The sequence below is a fragment of the Myxine glutinosa genome, chromosome 5 (genome assembly GCF_964187855.1).
Source record: "Myxine glutinosa chromosome 5, kmMyxGlut1.1, whole genome shotgun sequence".
NCBI lineage: Eukaryota > Metazoa > Chordata > Myxini > Myxiniformes > Myxinidae > Myxine > Myxine glutinosa.
The window spans coordinates 92,602,754-92,619,723 of NC_136265.1; the positions used below are offsets into that span (position 1 = coordinate 92,602,754).

General features: G+C 40.8%; 1 protein-coding gene across 1 annotated transcript in view; it reads right to left on the bottom strand.

Moving 5' to 3' along the window:
• The window catches only part of LOC144892150 (uncharacterized), a 95,120-nt gene extending 78,987 nt beyond the window's left edge, over nt 1-16,133 (bottom strand). The window contains exon 1 of the mRNA XM_078777385.1: nt 15,398-16,133. Within this exon, the coding sequence (XP_078633511.1) occupies nt 15,398-16,098 (701 nt within the window). The 5' untranslated portion in view covers nt 16,099-16,133. The remainder of the gene's footprint in view (nt 1-15,397) is intronic.
• Nucleotides 16,134-16,970: the final 837 nt, after the last annotated feature.

Here is a 16,970-nt window from a genome sequence, read left to right on the forward strand (position 1 = left end):
ATTCTCTTACTTGTTTTGTGAACTTTTTTTACCAGTTGCCTTTTCAATAAGTCTTATTTGATATTTTTCACATTCATTATGTTTTCCATTTATATACCAAGGTTGATTACACCTCCACTCTTTAGTCTGGTTAATGCTTGGTTCTATCATGTATATATTCATAAAAAAGGTGGTGGTAGCCCGTTAAAATCCCTAACCCCCTTTTTATTTTATCACATATATATTTTAACACTTATAACCATAAGGGAGACTATCAATTCCATTTTCTAAAATAAACCTCTTATCATCAAAAGCCCCCAATGCTTTATTATTCACCTCTTCTGAATATAATTGATGTTTATAACTTCTTATTGAATTAATCTTTCTAAACTCTTCTTTCTTTGTTGTTAAACAATTATAATAATTTTCAATGTTTATTGTTTCTTCAATAACATTTTTCTTTACACCTTTTAACTTCTTATTAGTCTTTTCAACGTTATTCACAATGTATTTATAAGCATAGGCCTTTGACCTCAATCCCACAAATTCACTCACAACACTTCCTCCCAATTCATCCTTGAACTTTCCTATCACCTTTTTATTTTTAGAAGAGAACAACTCACTCTCTGTACTATAATTACTAGTGTCATAGATATTAATGTCCTCTTTCATGTCTGAATAAACATCGTCAGTATTAATTTTCAAAATAAAACTATCTGTATCCATATAAAGTAGATTAACATCATTTTGATATTTCTTCCTTAAGTTATTGTAAATGTAATCATATATTAATGATTTTGATAAATCAAGAATTGATGTTCCAATATAAATAGGTTTATCCATTTCAATACTCTCTTTAACCAAATGGATCGCACAAAAGTTCTCAGTGAAGACCTCAGTTCTAACAAAACTCGGTCTGTTAATTAATTTTACATTACATTCTCCATAGTCTTACCAAAGACCGCATTATTCATCAATTTATAAAAGTCCTTCTCAAAATCTATTTTTGATTCTGTTCTTCTTTGTGTATTAAAATCAATGTACTCCTTTAGCCAATGACTTTGATTGAACTTTAGAACCCTATCTTCTCCACTCTTAGACCTTCTGATAAATATTGTCGCAAATTTATTTGGTGTAGAACATAATTTTTCTTTTTATATAATGTAGTAAGTAATTTTTCTGTTGATTCACCTTTTAAATCAAAGGATTGTTGATAATCACTCCACCATTCTTTCTTTGGACTTTCTTTCTCACAAGCAAATGGCAGATCTTTATGCTTATTATGAAGTTCTTCTGGATATTTAAAATCGACCTCAAAATAATAACCGACTTTAGAATCATCCAATTATTTTTGTGTAGAGGTACATACATCTTGTAAAACCTTTTTATGGTCCTTTTCCTTTACCCATCTTAGTTTACCATAAGGAAGAGCTTGAGACATTGCCCAGCCATACAAGTTGTTTGCGTCATAGTACATCAAGTAAGAACTCTTTTTCGATGAAATCATAATTTGGAAGATATTTGTTATATGCTTTTGCGTATCTACTCAAGCAGACTTGTGAAATTCCACCTCTTTTTGCCTTTTCAATCATCAAAAGCATATCAACATCGGTTATCAAATCCAAATGTTGTTTTGTCATTTTCAACATCACGCTCCAAGCTAATCCAGGTGCTGTGTAGTCGTGAGCAGGTTCCAATCAATATCCAGTGCGACAAACAGATTTAAAAGCCTCAAATACATCAGCCAATAAAAGCACATCAGTGTTGAGATACAAATCATGATACTCACCAAGATTCTTGATGTTGTATTTTTCCCAAACATTTTGTGAATGTACATAATCTTTATCAGATATATGACTATTATTAAATTTATTATAGAAATTTTATTTTGAAGGAAGTTGTGTTTCATTGAATCTCTCAAATGAGTCCATATAATCATAGGGGTAAATTCCCTTTTGTGTTAGTAAATCTTTATCTGAAAAATACTCTGAAAGACATGGAAACTCTTTTAGATTTTGAACCAAGTTGGCCAATGGACTTGCCATGAATTTAAATGTATCAAGAAATCTGATCTGAATTATAGGAGATGTATGAATTGTTTTTGTGAATGAAATGTATTTCTGATCTGTGTTTGGAATTGCTGAAATGTCTCCAGATGTTTTTGAAAGTTCATTAATAAATAGATGCATATCATAATGAGCGTTGTTATGAAGAAAGACAGGAATGAAAGAGGGGAGTTTATAATTAATATTACAACTTTGATGAGCCGGACCTCTATATTTACCAGTGAGATGACAATGATCTCTAACCTTTAGGCCTTCACCAATTTTTTCCTCACAAATATGACAGACTGTTTTTTTCTAAATTCCCTTTTCTCTTCACTCGTCAAGGACATTGGTTTATTGGTTTCTCTCATCTTGGTTAATCGAACACAGTCTTTTTCTAGTCGTTTCACAAACTCCTCTGGGGCATTTGAGCCTCTATACTCCTCTACCTTGTTATATTCATCACCAACGGATGGTTTGATATAATAACAAAAACCACAAGGAGTATGTTTTTGATATTTATTTGTGTATGATTGTTTTGGATCTGGAGAAGCAGTATCTATTTTTTCTAGAATACTTTCAAAATCAGCATATATAACAAATGGATGTTTTATCGTTTTCTTTTCATCTTTGAATGACATCTTTGAGCCTTCTTTAGGCATATTGATTACCGTTGATTTATGATCACCACAATAATTTGAATGTTTATCTAATCTTTCTTGTGTATGGAAGAAGTTAAGACAACGCATACAAATATATATTTTATTTGTTCTTTTACATACTTGTGGTTTTATTAATTTTGTAATATCTTTGATGTATGTATAATGTGAATTTTCCTCTGAATTAAAATATAGAAGATTCATATGAGTTTGATCTTTTTTATAATTTTCTGAAAGTTTTGAAACCAGAACGTTGTTTGTTTCTGTTAGACCGTAAACATTAACTGATAAATTATTCATCTTTTCAAATTTAGGAATATCATTTAATGTCATTGGAAAATTTAGATCTTTTGTATTCAACGTATTCTCATATTTTTTATGAGATAATCTTTCAACATGACTATCTTGTGGATGTAGATGTGCAAGAATAGACCAGAGAAAACATTTATTGTCTTTATTTTTGATATTGATAACTGCTTTTCTATTTTTGATAACACGAGGTAAATCAATGTAAGAAGAAGCTTTTAGAGGATCTGATTTAAGAATATGAATGTCAATGAAAATATTTTTTCCTATATTGAATCCACTTCCTACGATTGAATTATCCACATCTTGCTCTTGTTTAATAAGTTCATCATAGACTCCCGTTGTTTTAAAATCTTGATATGATGATATTGTTACGGTCCGCGGATTAGATGTTATTTACCAAGCGGAGGTACCGCGGCCGAACAGTTGTTCCCCGACTAAATCCGATTCACCCAAACGTTGGCCGTATTGCGCCACAGATATTCAATGTGGAAAAGACTAAGACGACGAATGCAAAGAGGAAGAAGAAGACGTACAGAAGAGTAACGGGGTTTATTATTTACACACACATAAGCAAAAAGAGCAGTCACGATTATTTACAGGGGACATGAGACGCAGGTGACACAGTGAAAATTACTAGCTTATACAGACTTAGTTTACTACCCAGGACAGCACGAACAGAACAAACTCACGTACGCAAATGGATGGAACATGCAGGCAGGAATGGCTGGAAAGGATGAGCAGGTGGGATCACAGGGCACAGCGAGCAGGTCCACTCCGGGCGGGAAGCGAGGAGCCGGCAGCTCCTTGTATTCGGCTTTACAGCGCACGCCGGCAGCTCCTTGTATTCGGCTTTACAGCGCACGCCGGCAGGGTCACTCGCTGCCCCGTCAGGGCTTCACGCGGCTGGTTGAAACGGGGCTGGACTCATCTGCCGTATCTCTGGTGTATCTTCTTTCTCTCTCTTGGACCTCCCAACCCAGCTCTCTCTTGGACCCTTTCTTTGTCGTGTACCTCTCCACGCAGCTCAGCTCATATTCACTTCCTCTCACTTCTCTTCTCAGGGAACGTCCCGCTGCGGGTTATATAGGCCCCGCCCCTCAACCTTCGCGAACCTCCTTGATCTTTCTCTCCAAGTCCAACCCCTTGTTCGTGGTTGGTTGAGTGGGGCTGACTCACTCCTCCCCTCTATGACGAGGTGGGACCCCGCCTTTCTTCCCCAACCCTGCCTCGTGGCCAATGGCGGCTTTGGAGGGGATGTAATTGACAATCGAGGCTTGGCAATGACGAAAGGGGAAATGGAGGTTTTGGGAATGGGATGTAATTGGCAATCGAGGCTTGGCAATGACGAAAGGGAAAATGGAGGTTTTGGGAATGGGAATGAAGGGAATCTATCTCTTTAACTTGGTGCAATGGAGTGTCATTCTAATGGAAGACAAGGCCTTACTCTAAAACACATAATAAGATATAAACTACTGAACAAGGGTTTTATAATGTCCCTCAATGTGGTGTTGCATGGAATTAACTACCGGGACGCCCTTTTTACCTTTACACAACTCCGGAGGCAGGAGGGGCCATATCCAACCATGTTACACAACAATTTACCACTACAATACACACAATCAAAAAAATACAATCCTCATATCCACAACAATATAAAGTATGGCTCAGTTCTCATGTATGGTGTATCGATAACTCCTCCATCTTTTGACATTTCTAATTTTACTCCCATATAAAATTTAAATGATTTCATTTCTTTTAGTGTTTTTTCAATCAACGTTTGAACAGCAGGTTTGACTATTTCTACAGCATCAACTATAGACTTTGGTTCAACAGGTTTGAAGTTAAAGACTCTTATTTTAATACGTCCTTTGAAAGCGTCATCAGAGTTTTTAGTTGTGATAAACATTGATAAATGTAGATTTGTTTTAAGATGTATTTCGAAGGCTTTCTTGAGGATATTTTTTATTACAGATATTTACTCGTTAGTTAGGCCTGGATCCTATCTCGTTTGTCATGAATTTGTAGGTGTCTGTGATAATCTGGTGGACTGGGAGAAGAGATCGTGGGAGACCATCGGCCTGTTAGACCACTTGCGCATGCGCAGTGTTGACGCGATCGACGCATAGGAAAGTTTGATGGTACTTCGAGGCGATTTCGAGAACGAAATGGCAGTCCATAATATGCTTGAAGAACTTAATGATTTTTCAGAATAAATACATTTTAAAATAACTTAAGCTTGTGTTCATTATATACAAAAAGGCCGACAAGTCCCATTGGCTGTCTTTAATTTCTCTCTGGACGGCACCACAGCAGATGAGGAGGACCGCAAGGCATGAGGACACAAAAAACACTTCTATATGTGCAATCCATGCTTTTCCAAAAAGAAAAGAAAAAAAACCACATCACCGCATCAATTCTGGAACTTTGGTCTGACCAGAGACCAGCAATATATTTTTTTCGGCCTAATGGTGTTATGATTAATATCACATAGATTTTTTCTAATAAATAAATGAGTAGGAAAGAACCAACTGGGGTATATGCTAATCAAATCAATCTTAATAAATTAACATCTTGTATTCAAAATCAAAAGCCTTGTATTATTAATGTTAATACAATTCAAAGAAAAGGAGCAGTAAGAATTGATGTTTTACTCACAAGAGAGCAGGTAAAAACACTAAATGATGCTGGTTCACTTAAAATTAAAATGACAAAATCTATGTTGAAGAAATATTCAACAAGGGAAACGAGTGGAGGATTTCTCCCGTTTCTAATTCCTTTATTTTCTGGTTCAAGTGTGGCAGGAGCATTGACGGGTGGTATTTCAGCAGCGGTAAAAACCTCTAACGAAAGGAAGGCACAACTTCAAACTCAAAAAGAATTGGAAAGACATAACAAGGAGTTGGAGAAACAAATTAGTGGAAGTGGTGCAATTGTGGATTTTGCTCAAAAACTTGAAAGTCTACCTGATAAAGCTAGATTGTTGGTTGGAGATATGCCTTCCTCTATCGCTCAAGCGGGTGTTAAACTAACTAAACGGGGTAATGGATTGTATCTTTCTCATAAAAAGATGGAAAAATGGTTTAAACAATTTGGAAAGAATACAACGTCAAATATTGAACTTCCTAAGTATTGTAAAAAAACTAAAAATTGATAATCTCGTTATTTGTATGAGAGATGAATTAACAAAGTTGCCCAGGAATATAAAGAATATTATTATGAATTTAGACACACAGAATGGTTCTCATTGGGTTTGTATTCATAATAGTCAGGATAAATATTATTTTGATAGTTATGGTATGCCACCACCTGTTGAAGTAATACAATTCTTACATAATGGTGTTTATCAAACATTTCAAGTTCAAGAAATTAATTCTAAATATTGTGGTCAATTATGTTTACATGTATTATTTCAACTCAACAATATTGAACATTTTTATGATGTCATTTTAAATCTAATATAAATGACTTATGTTGGAAAAGATGGTTCTATCTTTGGAGAATCCCCTCAGGATATTGATTTATAAAATTATTATACAAAGGCACAGGCTGAACGACAAAAATATAGTATAAGTAAAAAAATTAATATGAAGAATACTTATAAATTAATCAATTATCCGGGTCCGACTGACGTGAATGACTTGGTGAGATTAAGTGATTTATCGCAATATATATTCCAAAAGAAAAAAAGCACGTTTTGTAAAACAAGTAAAATGTACAACCACAACACCTGGTTATACAGACCATACACCTTTCCTCATTAAATTTAACTATCTGCTTACAATTGAATTTTATTAAGGAGATATAGTTAATATGCTAATAGATAAGTGGGGGTATGATATGCCTGATTTAGGGTATAATTGGTTTTTTTCAATAAACTTTGAAGACCGACATGATTTTAATCAGTCTCGTAAAGAAGAATATTATCCGCTTGGTGAGGATAAGGAGTTACGTGGAAGTACAATTAGCAAACAACAAATATATGAGTTAGGAAATAAAAAAATATATGATAGCATGGCGATGGTTTGTATGACAAAGAAGGAAGGTAATGAGATGAAGATAGAAAGCCGAGGAATACAAACCGATTTGGTAGTGGGAAGATGGGGTGGTATTACATGTCATAATATTAATCTCACATATATTTCTGATACATAAATGGCAGGAAGAAGACTACAAGAGAATTATAATTTTTGTATTCAGGGATACCTACAACAAAAGGGTGCTCGGTTTTACATACCTTATGAATTGGAACATATACATGGAAATTTTGTAATTAAGAACTGGCCTTGTACTGATATTGCTGAACCCACAAATAGAGACTTGATTAAAATATTAAATAAAAATGAACTTCTCAAAGTTATGAAATATAAAACTTTTAGAAATCATCAACAAATCTTATTGGTATCCTATTATGAGAAAAATAATTATAGATACAAGAATATCTCAAAATCCAGATCAATATAATTTTGATATTCTTTGGGGCTCAAACTCAAGGGTAGCTCGGGATGAGGGAGGAGTCGAAGAGAGGGAAGAAAGAGAGAAAAAGGAGAGGGATGAAAGTGAGAAAAAGGAGAAGGAGGAGAGGGATGAAAGGGAGAAAAAGGAGGAGGAAGGGAGAAAAAGCAGAAGGAGGAAAGGGAGAAAAAGGAGAAGGAGGAAAGGGAGAAAAAGGAGGAGGAAAGGGAGAAAAAGGAGAAGGAGGAAAGGGAGAAAAAGGAGAAGGAGGAAAGGGAAAAAAAGGAGAGGGAGGAAAGGGAGGAAAGAGAGATGGAGGAAAAATACAAAAAGATGGACATCAGTGAGGTTAATAAAAGATTGAATGTATTACGGCAAATAAATCAATCTCAACGCACCGAAGAGGAAAATAAAGAATGAATGACTCTTGGGAAGATATGGCTTTCAAAAATGGCTGAGAGGAGTTCAGGGATAAGATATACATGAAGAAGAGAAAGGTCATATAGTTGATGATGTTGGGGTTATTGATTTTAGTTAGTTTTATTTGTAAATAAATGGAGGAGAGAGTGAAGGCATTCCTAAGGATTCTTTATGTTTTAAAAATCAAGACAGAAATGTATATGTTGAAAACCCAAAAGGCTTTGGCACTCTGTCGAAACATTTCTGATAAATAAATGAGTTATTGTGTTGAGTGTAAAAAGAAAACTAATACGAAAAATACATCATATGTTAAAGGTAAAAATAATAGAGTTTATGAAAAGGGGATATGTTTAGTGTGTGGTTCTAAAAAGTGTCAATTCATTTCTAAGCATAAAAGTGGGGGAGATATACAAAAGTTTTTGTCAGGGAGCAAATTTACAACAACTGGAATTCCAGGGGAATTACACCTTCCAGGGTATTCTTTCTGTGGTCCAGGAACAAACTTGGATAAAAGATTAGATGAGGCTGACAATCCCATACCTTGGTCTAAACCTATAAATAGGGTTGATGAAGTGTGTATGAAGCATGATATTGCTTATGGGAATACCACGACATTGGATGAAAAACATGAAACAGACAGAGAAATGTTGTATAATTTGTCTTTGATACGAAATCCTACGTTGAGAGAGAAAGTTGAGAGTGAAGCGCGGTGCTATGCGCGCTTACTTGAAAAATAAGAAGGAAGCGGACAACGCGGTAAGTTTAAGTGTCTTTATTAAAAGAGGTCACTGTAGCACTGGCGCGCTCCGGGCTGCGCACCCGGTGTATATCCCGCGGCCACGCCTACCTCTAGGGCAAGGCCGCCGCCCACTTGGTGCGTGGAATGATGCCCTCACGCCAGTGAGCTTTCGTGTCCGCCACACGCGCCCCCCCAGAATTCCCGCGCACCTGGAGGGCCAGTTTGCGGGGCAAACGGATGACCCGGTCGAAGCGCCCTCTGGCGACCGGCGGCGTCTGGGGTGCAGGGATGCCAGCCGGGATGCCTCCGGCTGCACCCGGGATGGGTGCAGGACCGGGGGGCGGCGTCCCAGCGGTACTGGGCGGTGCCGGGGGTCCGCCCACAGGGGGGCGGCCCCGACGCGGGGGCCGAGCCACCGACGGTGGGGTGGTCCACGTCGAGGTGGGCCGGCTTGAGGCGATCCACCGAGACGCGGTCGGGAGTACCGCCGATGTCCAAGGTGAAGTGCTTCGCCCCGGTCTCCAGCACGCGGAAAGGCCCGTCGTACGGGGGCCGCAGTGGTGTCCGGTGGGCGTCGTGCCAGACGAAGACGTATTCCGCGGTGCGAAGCTCCGGGGCAACGTGCGTAGGTGGGTGCCCGTGGTGCGCCGTCGGCCCCGGGGCGAACCTCCGGGCTGTCTCCTGCAGCGCGGTGCGCTCCTGCGCCGCGGACCATGGTGACGTGGGATCGGGGAGGAACTCGCCCGGCACCCGCAGCGGTTGTCCGAAGACCAACTCCGCTGCGGATGCGCGCAGGTCGTCCTTGGGCACTGTCCGGAGGCCAAACAGGACCCAGGGGAGCCTGTCGACCCAGCCGCCGTCACGGAGGGTGGCCCGGAGCGCGGCCTTCAACGAGCAGTGGAACCGCTTGCACAGGCTGTTGGCCTGGGGGCGGTAGGCCGTGGTTCGGTGCAGCTAGACCCCGAGCCCCCGCACGACCGCCCCCCAGAGATCCGAGGTGAACTGGGGGCCGCGGTCGGACGAGATGTCCGAGGGGGTGCCGAACCGGGCGACCCAGGTGGCGATGAATGCACACACACACACACCCACATCCCCCCCCCCCACACACACACACACACACACACACACACACACACACACACACACACACACACACACACACAATCCCCCCTCCTCACACACCCCCCCCCCTCCACATACACACATATCCACCTCCCAACACCCACACACAAACACCCCTACACCCCTCCCCCTACATCCCTCCACACACACACACACACACACACACACACACACACACACACACACACACACACACACACACACACACACACACACCTGCCCCCCCCCATCCATACGCGCAACCCAACCCCCCCCCCCCCACACACACATATCCACACCCCGCCCCCCCACACACCCACACACAAACACATCCCCACATGCATACACACATCCCCAGAACCCCCCACCCCACACACACACACAAACACAAACACATCCCTCCCCCCCCCCCACGTACACACAAACACATCCCTCCCCCCCCACGCACACACAAACACACCCCTCCCCCCCCCCACACACACACACACCTGCCGCGCCCCCATCCATATGCGCAACCCAACCCCCCCCCCCCCACACACACATATCCACACCCCGCCCCCCCCACACACCCACACACAAACACATCCCCACATGCATACACACACAAACACACATCCCCAGAACCCCCCACCCCACCCCACACACACACACACAAACACATCCCTCCCCCCCCCCACGCACACACAAACACATCCCTCCCCCCCCCCACGCACACACACATCCCCCCACCACCCCCACACACACACATCCCCCCCCCCCCACACACACACATCCCCCCCCCCCACACACATCTCCCCCCCCCCCCCCCCACACGCACACCCCTCCACACATACACACATCCAATCCCCCCTCCTCACACGCACACCCCAACCCCCCCACATACACACATATCCATCCCCCCCCCCCCACACCCACACACAAACACCCCTCCCCCCACATGCACATCCCTCCACACATACACACACCCCACCCCACACCCACACACCCCCCCCCCTATCCCTAACGCTCACACACACACACACACACACACACACACACACACACACACACACACACATATCCCCCCCCCCACCCCACACATCCACACGTCAATCCATGCACTGATTGCAGAAAAAGCGATTTTTAAAAGAAAATTAACCTGAAATTTCAGAGACAGAATTATTTATTTTATCTGAGAAGCCAAACGAGGTTTCTTCTTCTTTAGTTTCTCACTACTTTGTGTGAAATGCGATCGAGTTAAAAAAAAGTCAGAATTTGACCAAATCTGTTTTATTCGTTTGTTAATATACCTCACCTATTGACAAATCTTCAATTGGAATTTTATTTGAGGTTCAAATGACCACGGGAGATCGTGTGATGGTGATCATGTTCTGGAAGGACAAAACGGTGCGTTTCTTCTTCTTTCAACAATAAAGACATAGCTTAGAGACCGTACATCCAATCATCTTGGAATCACAATCACCAATTTTGCACACTTGTTGCGCTTGATGAGATCTACATTGCATTAAAAGTTCAAGTCGATCAATGCAATGGTTCAAGAGTTAGAAGCTTTTTAAAATTTACCTTCCATTATTTATTGCGGCCAAACCATGTGACTTATCAAAACGTCTCAAGTAACATTGAAACATCCCCCCATGAGGCACATTTGTGTGAAGTTTCCACTCGATATCTTCACAAATTATGGTGGTGATACCATTTCGAGTTTGAGCTTAAAAACGTCACAACTCTGAAACCATGTGTCAGATGACATCGTGCTCGTAGGCTTTTTTGTTCGTCATGGGTGTGCGAATATGCATGCCAAGTTTGGGCTCGATCCGTTAAGCTGTTGCGGAGAAAAAGGGGTTTTTGTGTTTTTTCACGAAAAACAAGATGGCGGCCGAAACATGTGACGTATGACTTAGAAATTTTTTGCGTTCTGTGTTTTTTTTAACTGAGAAACTGGGAAAAAAATCCCATTTTCGGGGGAGAATTTTTTGTTTGACGGATTCTAACCTCTTAACGTCAGCATTTCTAATATACTCGATACACATGTCTTTTGTTCCCATTGAAGAGTTCTTTGGAATGAGTCATTCTTCAAATTTTTCCATTGAGCGGTTTCGGAGATACAGAGGGGCAAAGTTGAATGTGTTTTACAAGATGGCGCCCATACCACGTGACCTATGACGTCATAATTAGCATTAAAAAATTCTAGGAGCCGAGATGATCATTTGATGAAAATTTCCTGTCAATCCGACCAGCGGTTGCTGAGAACATTAATTATGAAGTTTTCGGAGGTGCAAAATAGGGCGGAAAAATAAGAAGAAAAACTCTGGCAGTAATAATTAATATGTTTCCTCTCCATTTTATGGAGTGAATGAATGAATGAATGAATGAATGAATATGAGTGATCGTTTTGAGGCCATTTTCCCCGCTAGAGCGGGGGTTAGCCTTGCGGGCCCCATGACAATCATGGTTCCCTGTTTGAGGCAATGTTTTTTTTTAATGGCTGGATGCCCTTCCTGACGCCAACCCTTAGTCGCCTCTTACGATGCGCAGGGATACGGTGTACCTATTCTAAACCGGGGTACACACCGGGATACCGGGGTACACATGGAGAGTAAACCTAATAAATAAATAATAAAATGCAATGGGGATACGTTCTTAAGATCTGTGAACCCCAAACACAGAATCCCTCAACTTTTCAGTTGGGGCTTAAATTCTGTGTGTGTGAGAGTGAGTCATAATAATATACAAACCCTAACCCAACCCCATCCCTAACCCAACCCAATCCCGAACCCAACCCCATCCCTTACCCAACCCATCCCCAACCCAACCCCATCCCGAACCCAACCCTAACCCTAACCCTAACCAACCCCATCCCTAACCCAACCCTAACCGTAACCCTCACCCTCACCCTCACATTCAAAATCCCAACCCCAACCCAAACCCAACCCATCCCCAACCCTCACATTCAAAATCCCAACCCTAACCAAACCCCAACCCAACCCCATCCCTAACCCAACCCCATCCCTAACCCAACCCCATCCCTACCCCAACCCCATCCCTAACCCAACCCTAACCCTAACCCTCACATTCAAAATCCCAACCCTAATCCAACCCCATCCCTAACCATCACAGCTCACATTCAAAATCCCAACCCCAACCCAACCCCATCCCTAACCCAACCCAACCCATCCCATCCCTAACGCTCACATTCAAAATCCCAACCCCATCCCGAACCCAACCCCATCCCTAACCCTCACATTCAAAATCCCACCCTAACCCAACCCCATCCCTAACCCAAACTCAGCCCAACCCAACGTCAACCCTAACCCTCACATTCAAAATCCTAATCCTAACATAATCTTTTTTCTTTTCTTTTTTTAGATACGTATTTCTTTCTTTTTTTCCCCCTCTTCTTCCAATTATGTCTTTCAAGGCTTTAAAGTTTGAAGAAGTAGAAATGGGAAGAAAGAATTTTCCAGCATTTTCTTCCTCGAACTTTCTTGATATTGCTTAAATCAAGCATCATGAAACAAAGAACATTGTTCATTGCTTTCGAATCCAAAGAGTCTCCAAGATGGACCCCACAGGTAGAGTCTCCAAAATAAAATCAACTTTCCAAGTTCCCAAGGTATAACCACAATCCTGTTTAGCCTCCAAGATAGGTATCACATTGAGTCATCAACACAAAACCCCCATTCCGAGTCTCCAAAAATATAACCATCCTTCCAAGTCTCCAAGGTAGAACCACAATTTTCAGAAATATTGGGGGTTTCCGTGATAAGTCTCACAAAGTATAACTGTGGACCATCAAGGAGAACTCCCCTTTCCCAATTTTTTAGGGTTTCTGTGATGAGTCTCACATAGTATAACTACGGACCATCAGGGAGAACTCCCGTTTCCCAATTTTTTAGGGTTTCTATGATAAGTCTCACATAGTATAACTGCGAACCATCAGGGAGAACTCCCCTTTCCCAATTTTCATAAATTTGTGGGTCTCCAATGTATAACTTGTATTCTGGCTCATCAAGATAGAACTTGTTCAGTGGGTTTTGTTTTGATAACTCACAATAAGTATCATCATGGGAGAACTCTTTTTTCAGGATTTTGTGGATCTCCAAGGTATAACTCTTTGGCTGGGTCATCAAGGTAGAACTCGTTCTGTGGGTCTTGGTTGTTCAAAATGTCTTCAAACAAAAAAATTACTTCATTCCAAGTTGAGAACCAGTTCACTGGTAATTCCCTGTTTGTCGTAAAAGGCGACAAAAAGGGTTGGCGGCAGGAAGGGCATCCGGCCGTAAAACATTGCTTCAAAAAGGGACCCAAAAAAAACAACAACAACCATGGTTCCCGAAAAAGGCCAACCCCCCCTTTGCGGGGAAAAATGGCCTCTAAAGGTGTATTTTTAATTTATTTATTCCAAGTTGTGTTAAAAGCAGTATTTTCATTTCGTATCTCAGATACAATTTGCTGTGAGACAAAATTAAAATGTATTAATTTAATACAATATTTTTATTTGTATAAATCAAGCTCGATGAAAATCAAAATAAACTTTGCTAACTCTTACACGTCTTATCTATAATAAATAAATAATAAATAAAAAAATCAAATAAATAAATAAACAAACACCTCCATTTTTAAGAGGTTTGAGTCTAGTTCATCAATCTGAAGGTTGAGCTCTACACAGGTAGTAGGACTCCAAGGAATAGCAAAGTTATCCCATTCCATTTTGGCACAGTAGTCCATTCTCAAGAGAAGCAGAAAGCGTTTCCCTTTCCCAATTTTTCAGAAACAGAAAGCGTTTCCCTTCACATTGTATGTGTTTTAAAAAGCCTGTGTGGTCGGTGCCTTTTAAAAGAAGGGCTGGGTGTGTGCCATTTCCTGTGGAAATTCCCTGGGCATGTCTTAACTGGAAATGATGTAAAATGATGGAAAGGAAATCTTCTTTGTTAATATATTAGATGGTGATGAGAGTTGTAAGAGAATTAAATTATTTCCTATGCATAAACAAATATTTGTAGGATCGTTGTTTAAGTTTATTAATAGTTGAATGTTGGTTGGAGAAAAGAAGGTTTTTATTATCTTTTATTTAAGTCCCCCACGGTCCCCGAAAAAGGCCAACCCCCGCTTGCAGGGAAAAATGGCCTCTAAAGGTGGTTTTTTATTTTATTTTATTTAAGTCAAAAGATAAAGTTTTTGTAGAGAATTTAAAAGAAGATATTTCTTTTGCTATGACGATACGGGTCTGCCAAAAAAGTTTAACCAAATGGTTAAAAGGTCATTAAAGACCAAAAGGGGAGGAATAGAGGTGATAAGAGAAAATGAAGGAATATGAGGGCAAGCGAAAAATTTACATGCAAGTGCACGGAGAAATAGGGGTGGTCCAGGAACAACATTTTCCTTCTACTTCTGCTTGTTCTCCATTGTGAATCTCCACACGTTTTTCAGTCGGCATGACCGATTAAATGATTCTCCACAAATATTCTTCAAACAAACAAATTCTCCACAAATTCCATGTCGCAAGAGTTGACGAACAGGGTTGGTGGCAGGAAGGGCATCCGGCCATAAAATATCGCTTCAAAAAGGGGACCATGGTGCCCGAAAAAGGCCAACCCCTGCTCTGCAGGGGAAAAATGGCCCCCAAAGGTTTTTTTTTTTTTTTCTACAAACTGTGCATTTGTAGTCATTCTCTGTTATGAACTCTCGTGTGCGTTTTGAGGTTGGATGACCGATTAAAAGCTTTTCCACAATTTGTGCATTTGTATGGGCGTTCATCATTGCGAATTATCATGTGCCTTTTAAGGGTGGATGAATGATTAAAATCTTTTCCACAACTTGTGCATTTGTATGGGCGTTCATCATTGTGAATTTGTATGTGTGATTTCAGGTTGCATGAATGTTTAAAAGATTTTCCACAACTTGTGCATTTGTATGGGCGTTCTTCATTGTGAATTGTCATGTGTATTTTTAGGTGGGATGATCGATTAAAAGATTTTCCACAACTTGTGCATTTGTATGGGCGTTCATCATTGTGAATTTGTACGTGTGATTTCAGGTTGGATGAATGTTTAAAAGATTTTCCACAACTTGTGCATTTGTATGGGCGTTCTTCATTGTGAATTGTCATGTGTATTTTTAGGTGGGATGATCGATTAAAAGCTTTTCCACAATTTGTGCATTTGTACGGGCGTTCACCATTGTGAATTATCATGTGTATTTTGAGGTGGCATGAGTGATTAAAAGATTTTCCACAAATTTTGCATTTGTATGGGCATTCATCTTTCTCTCCTTTGTGAACCTGGTGAACATTTTTACGTGCAAACAATTCATTTTTCGTTTTGTTGTGTTTGTAAAAAGTCCTCTTGTTTGTTTCAGTTGGCGAGTCCTGCGGGCCTGGGTCTATGCTTTTCATAAAAGTAGGTGCAGTCTTCCTTGCAGATTGAATGGATCCATCTGTAAATGCAACATCACGTGACATGTAAAAAAAAAAAAAAATCTGATATTGCTCAATACTCGTGATATAATTCTGACAAACGTACACAAACATGCACATATTGTTACGTTTGTGGTGGTAGGGGATATAATGCCATCGTGGAAATAGGATTGCATAGTAATAGTCTGGACCGTGTACGGGTAGGAGACATCTCAATGTGTTAAGGAGGGAAAACTGTGAGCTTAAGATCGTTTACATGGCACCACACGGGAGGGTGGCGTTGTGTTTACTAGGTAGGATCAAAGATTGGTTCTCTGCCAGTATGTGATTACCCTCAGTGGTTTTTCCTTTTGTTTTTACAATTGTAACAAGCCGGCCATATGAACGCACATATTTAACCAATAACAACAACAACAATCGCCGACAGTGTCTGGACATTACGATCGACAAGTAAACCCCACCCCACAAACCGACTGAGGAACAAGGCCACACCCCCACAGTGGGACGAGGTGCGTGGAAACTATCGCAACCGGCAGACCACACCCCAAGCTTCATCATTCGATAATCTCGCAGTTCACTCTCAAAGATCCTGTGCCCAGGATCGTGGTCTGATTCCATGAGCATGTGTGTTGGTGTGTATGTGTGTCGCAACCAATGAAAACCTGTCTTATTGTCTTGCAGCACGTTGGAGTTCAGTTAGCCTTGTGGTTAAGCGTTTGGATGTTTGGCCCACATAATTGGCTTCACAATCTTCACATTGCATGCTGTGTATGACATTCTTTCTGTCACATTTGTTCACATGGTCTTTTGGCTTTGACAGCTGTGCTCGTAAAGAAACACATCCTTTATAA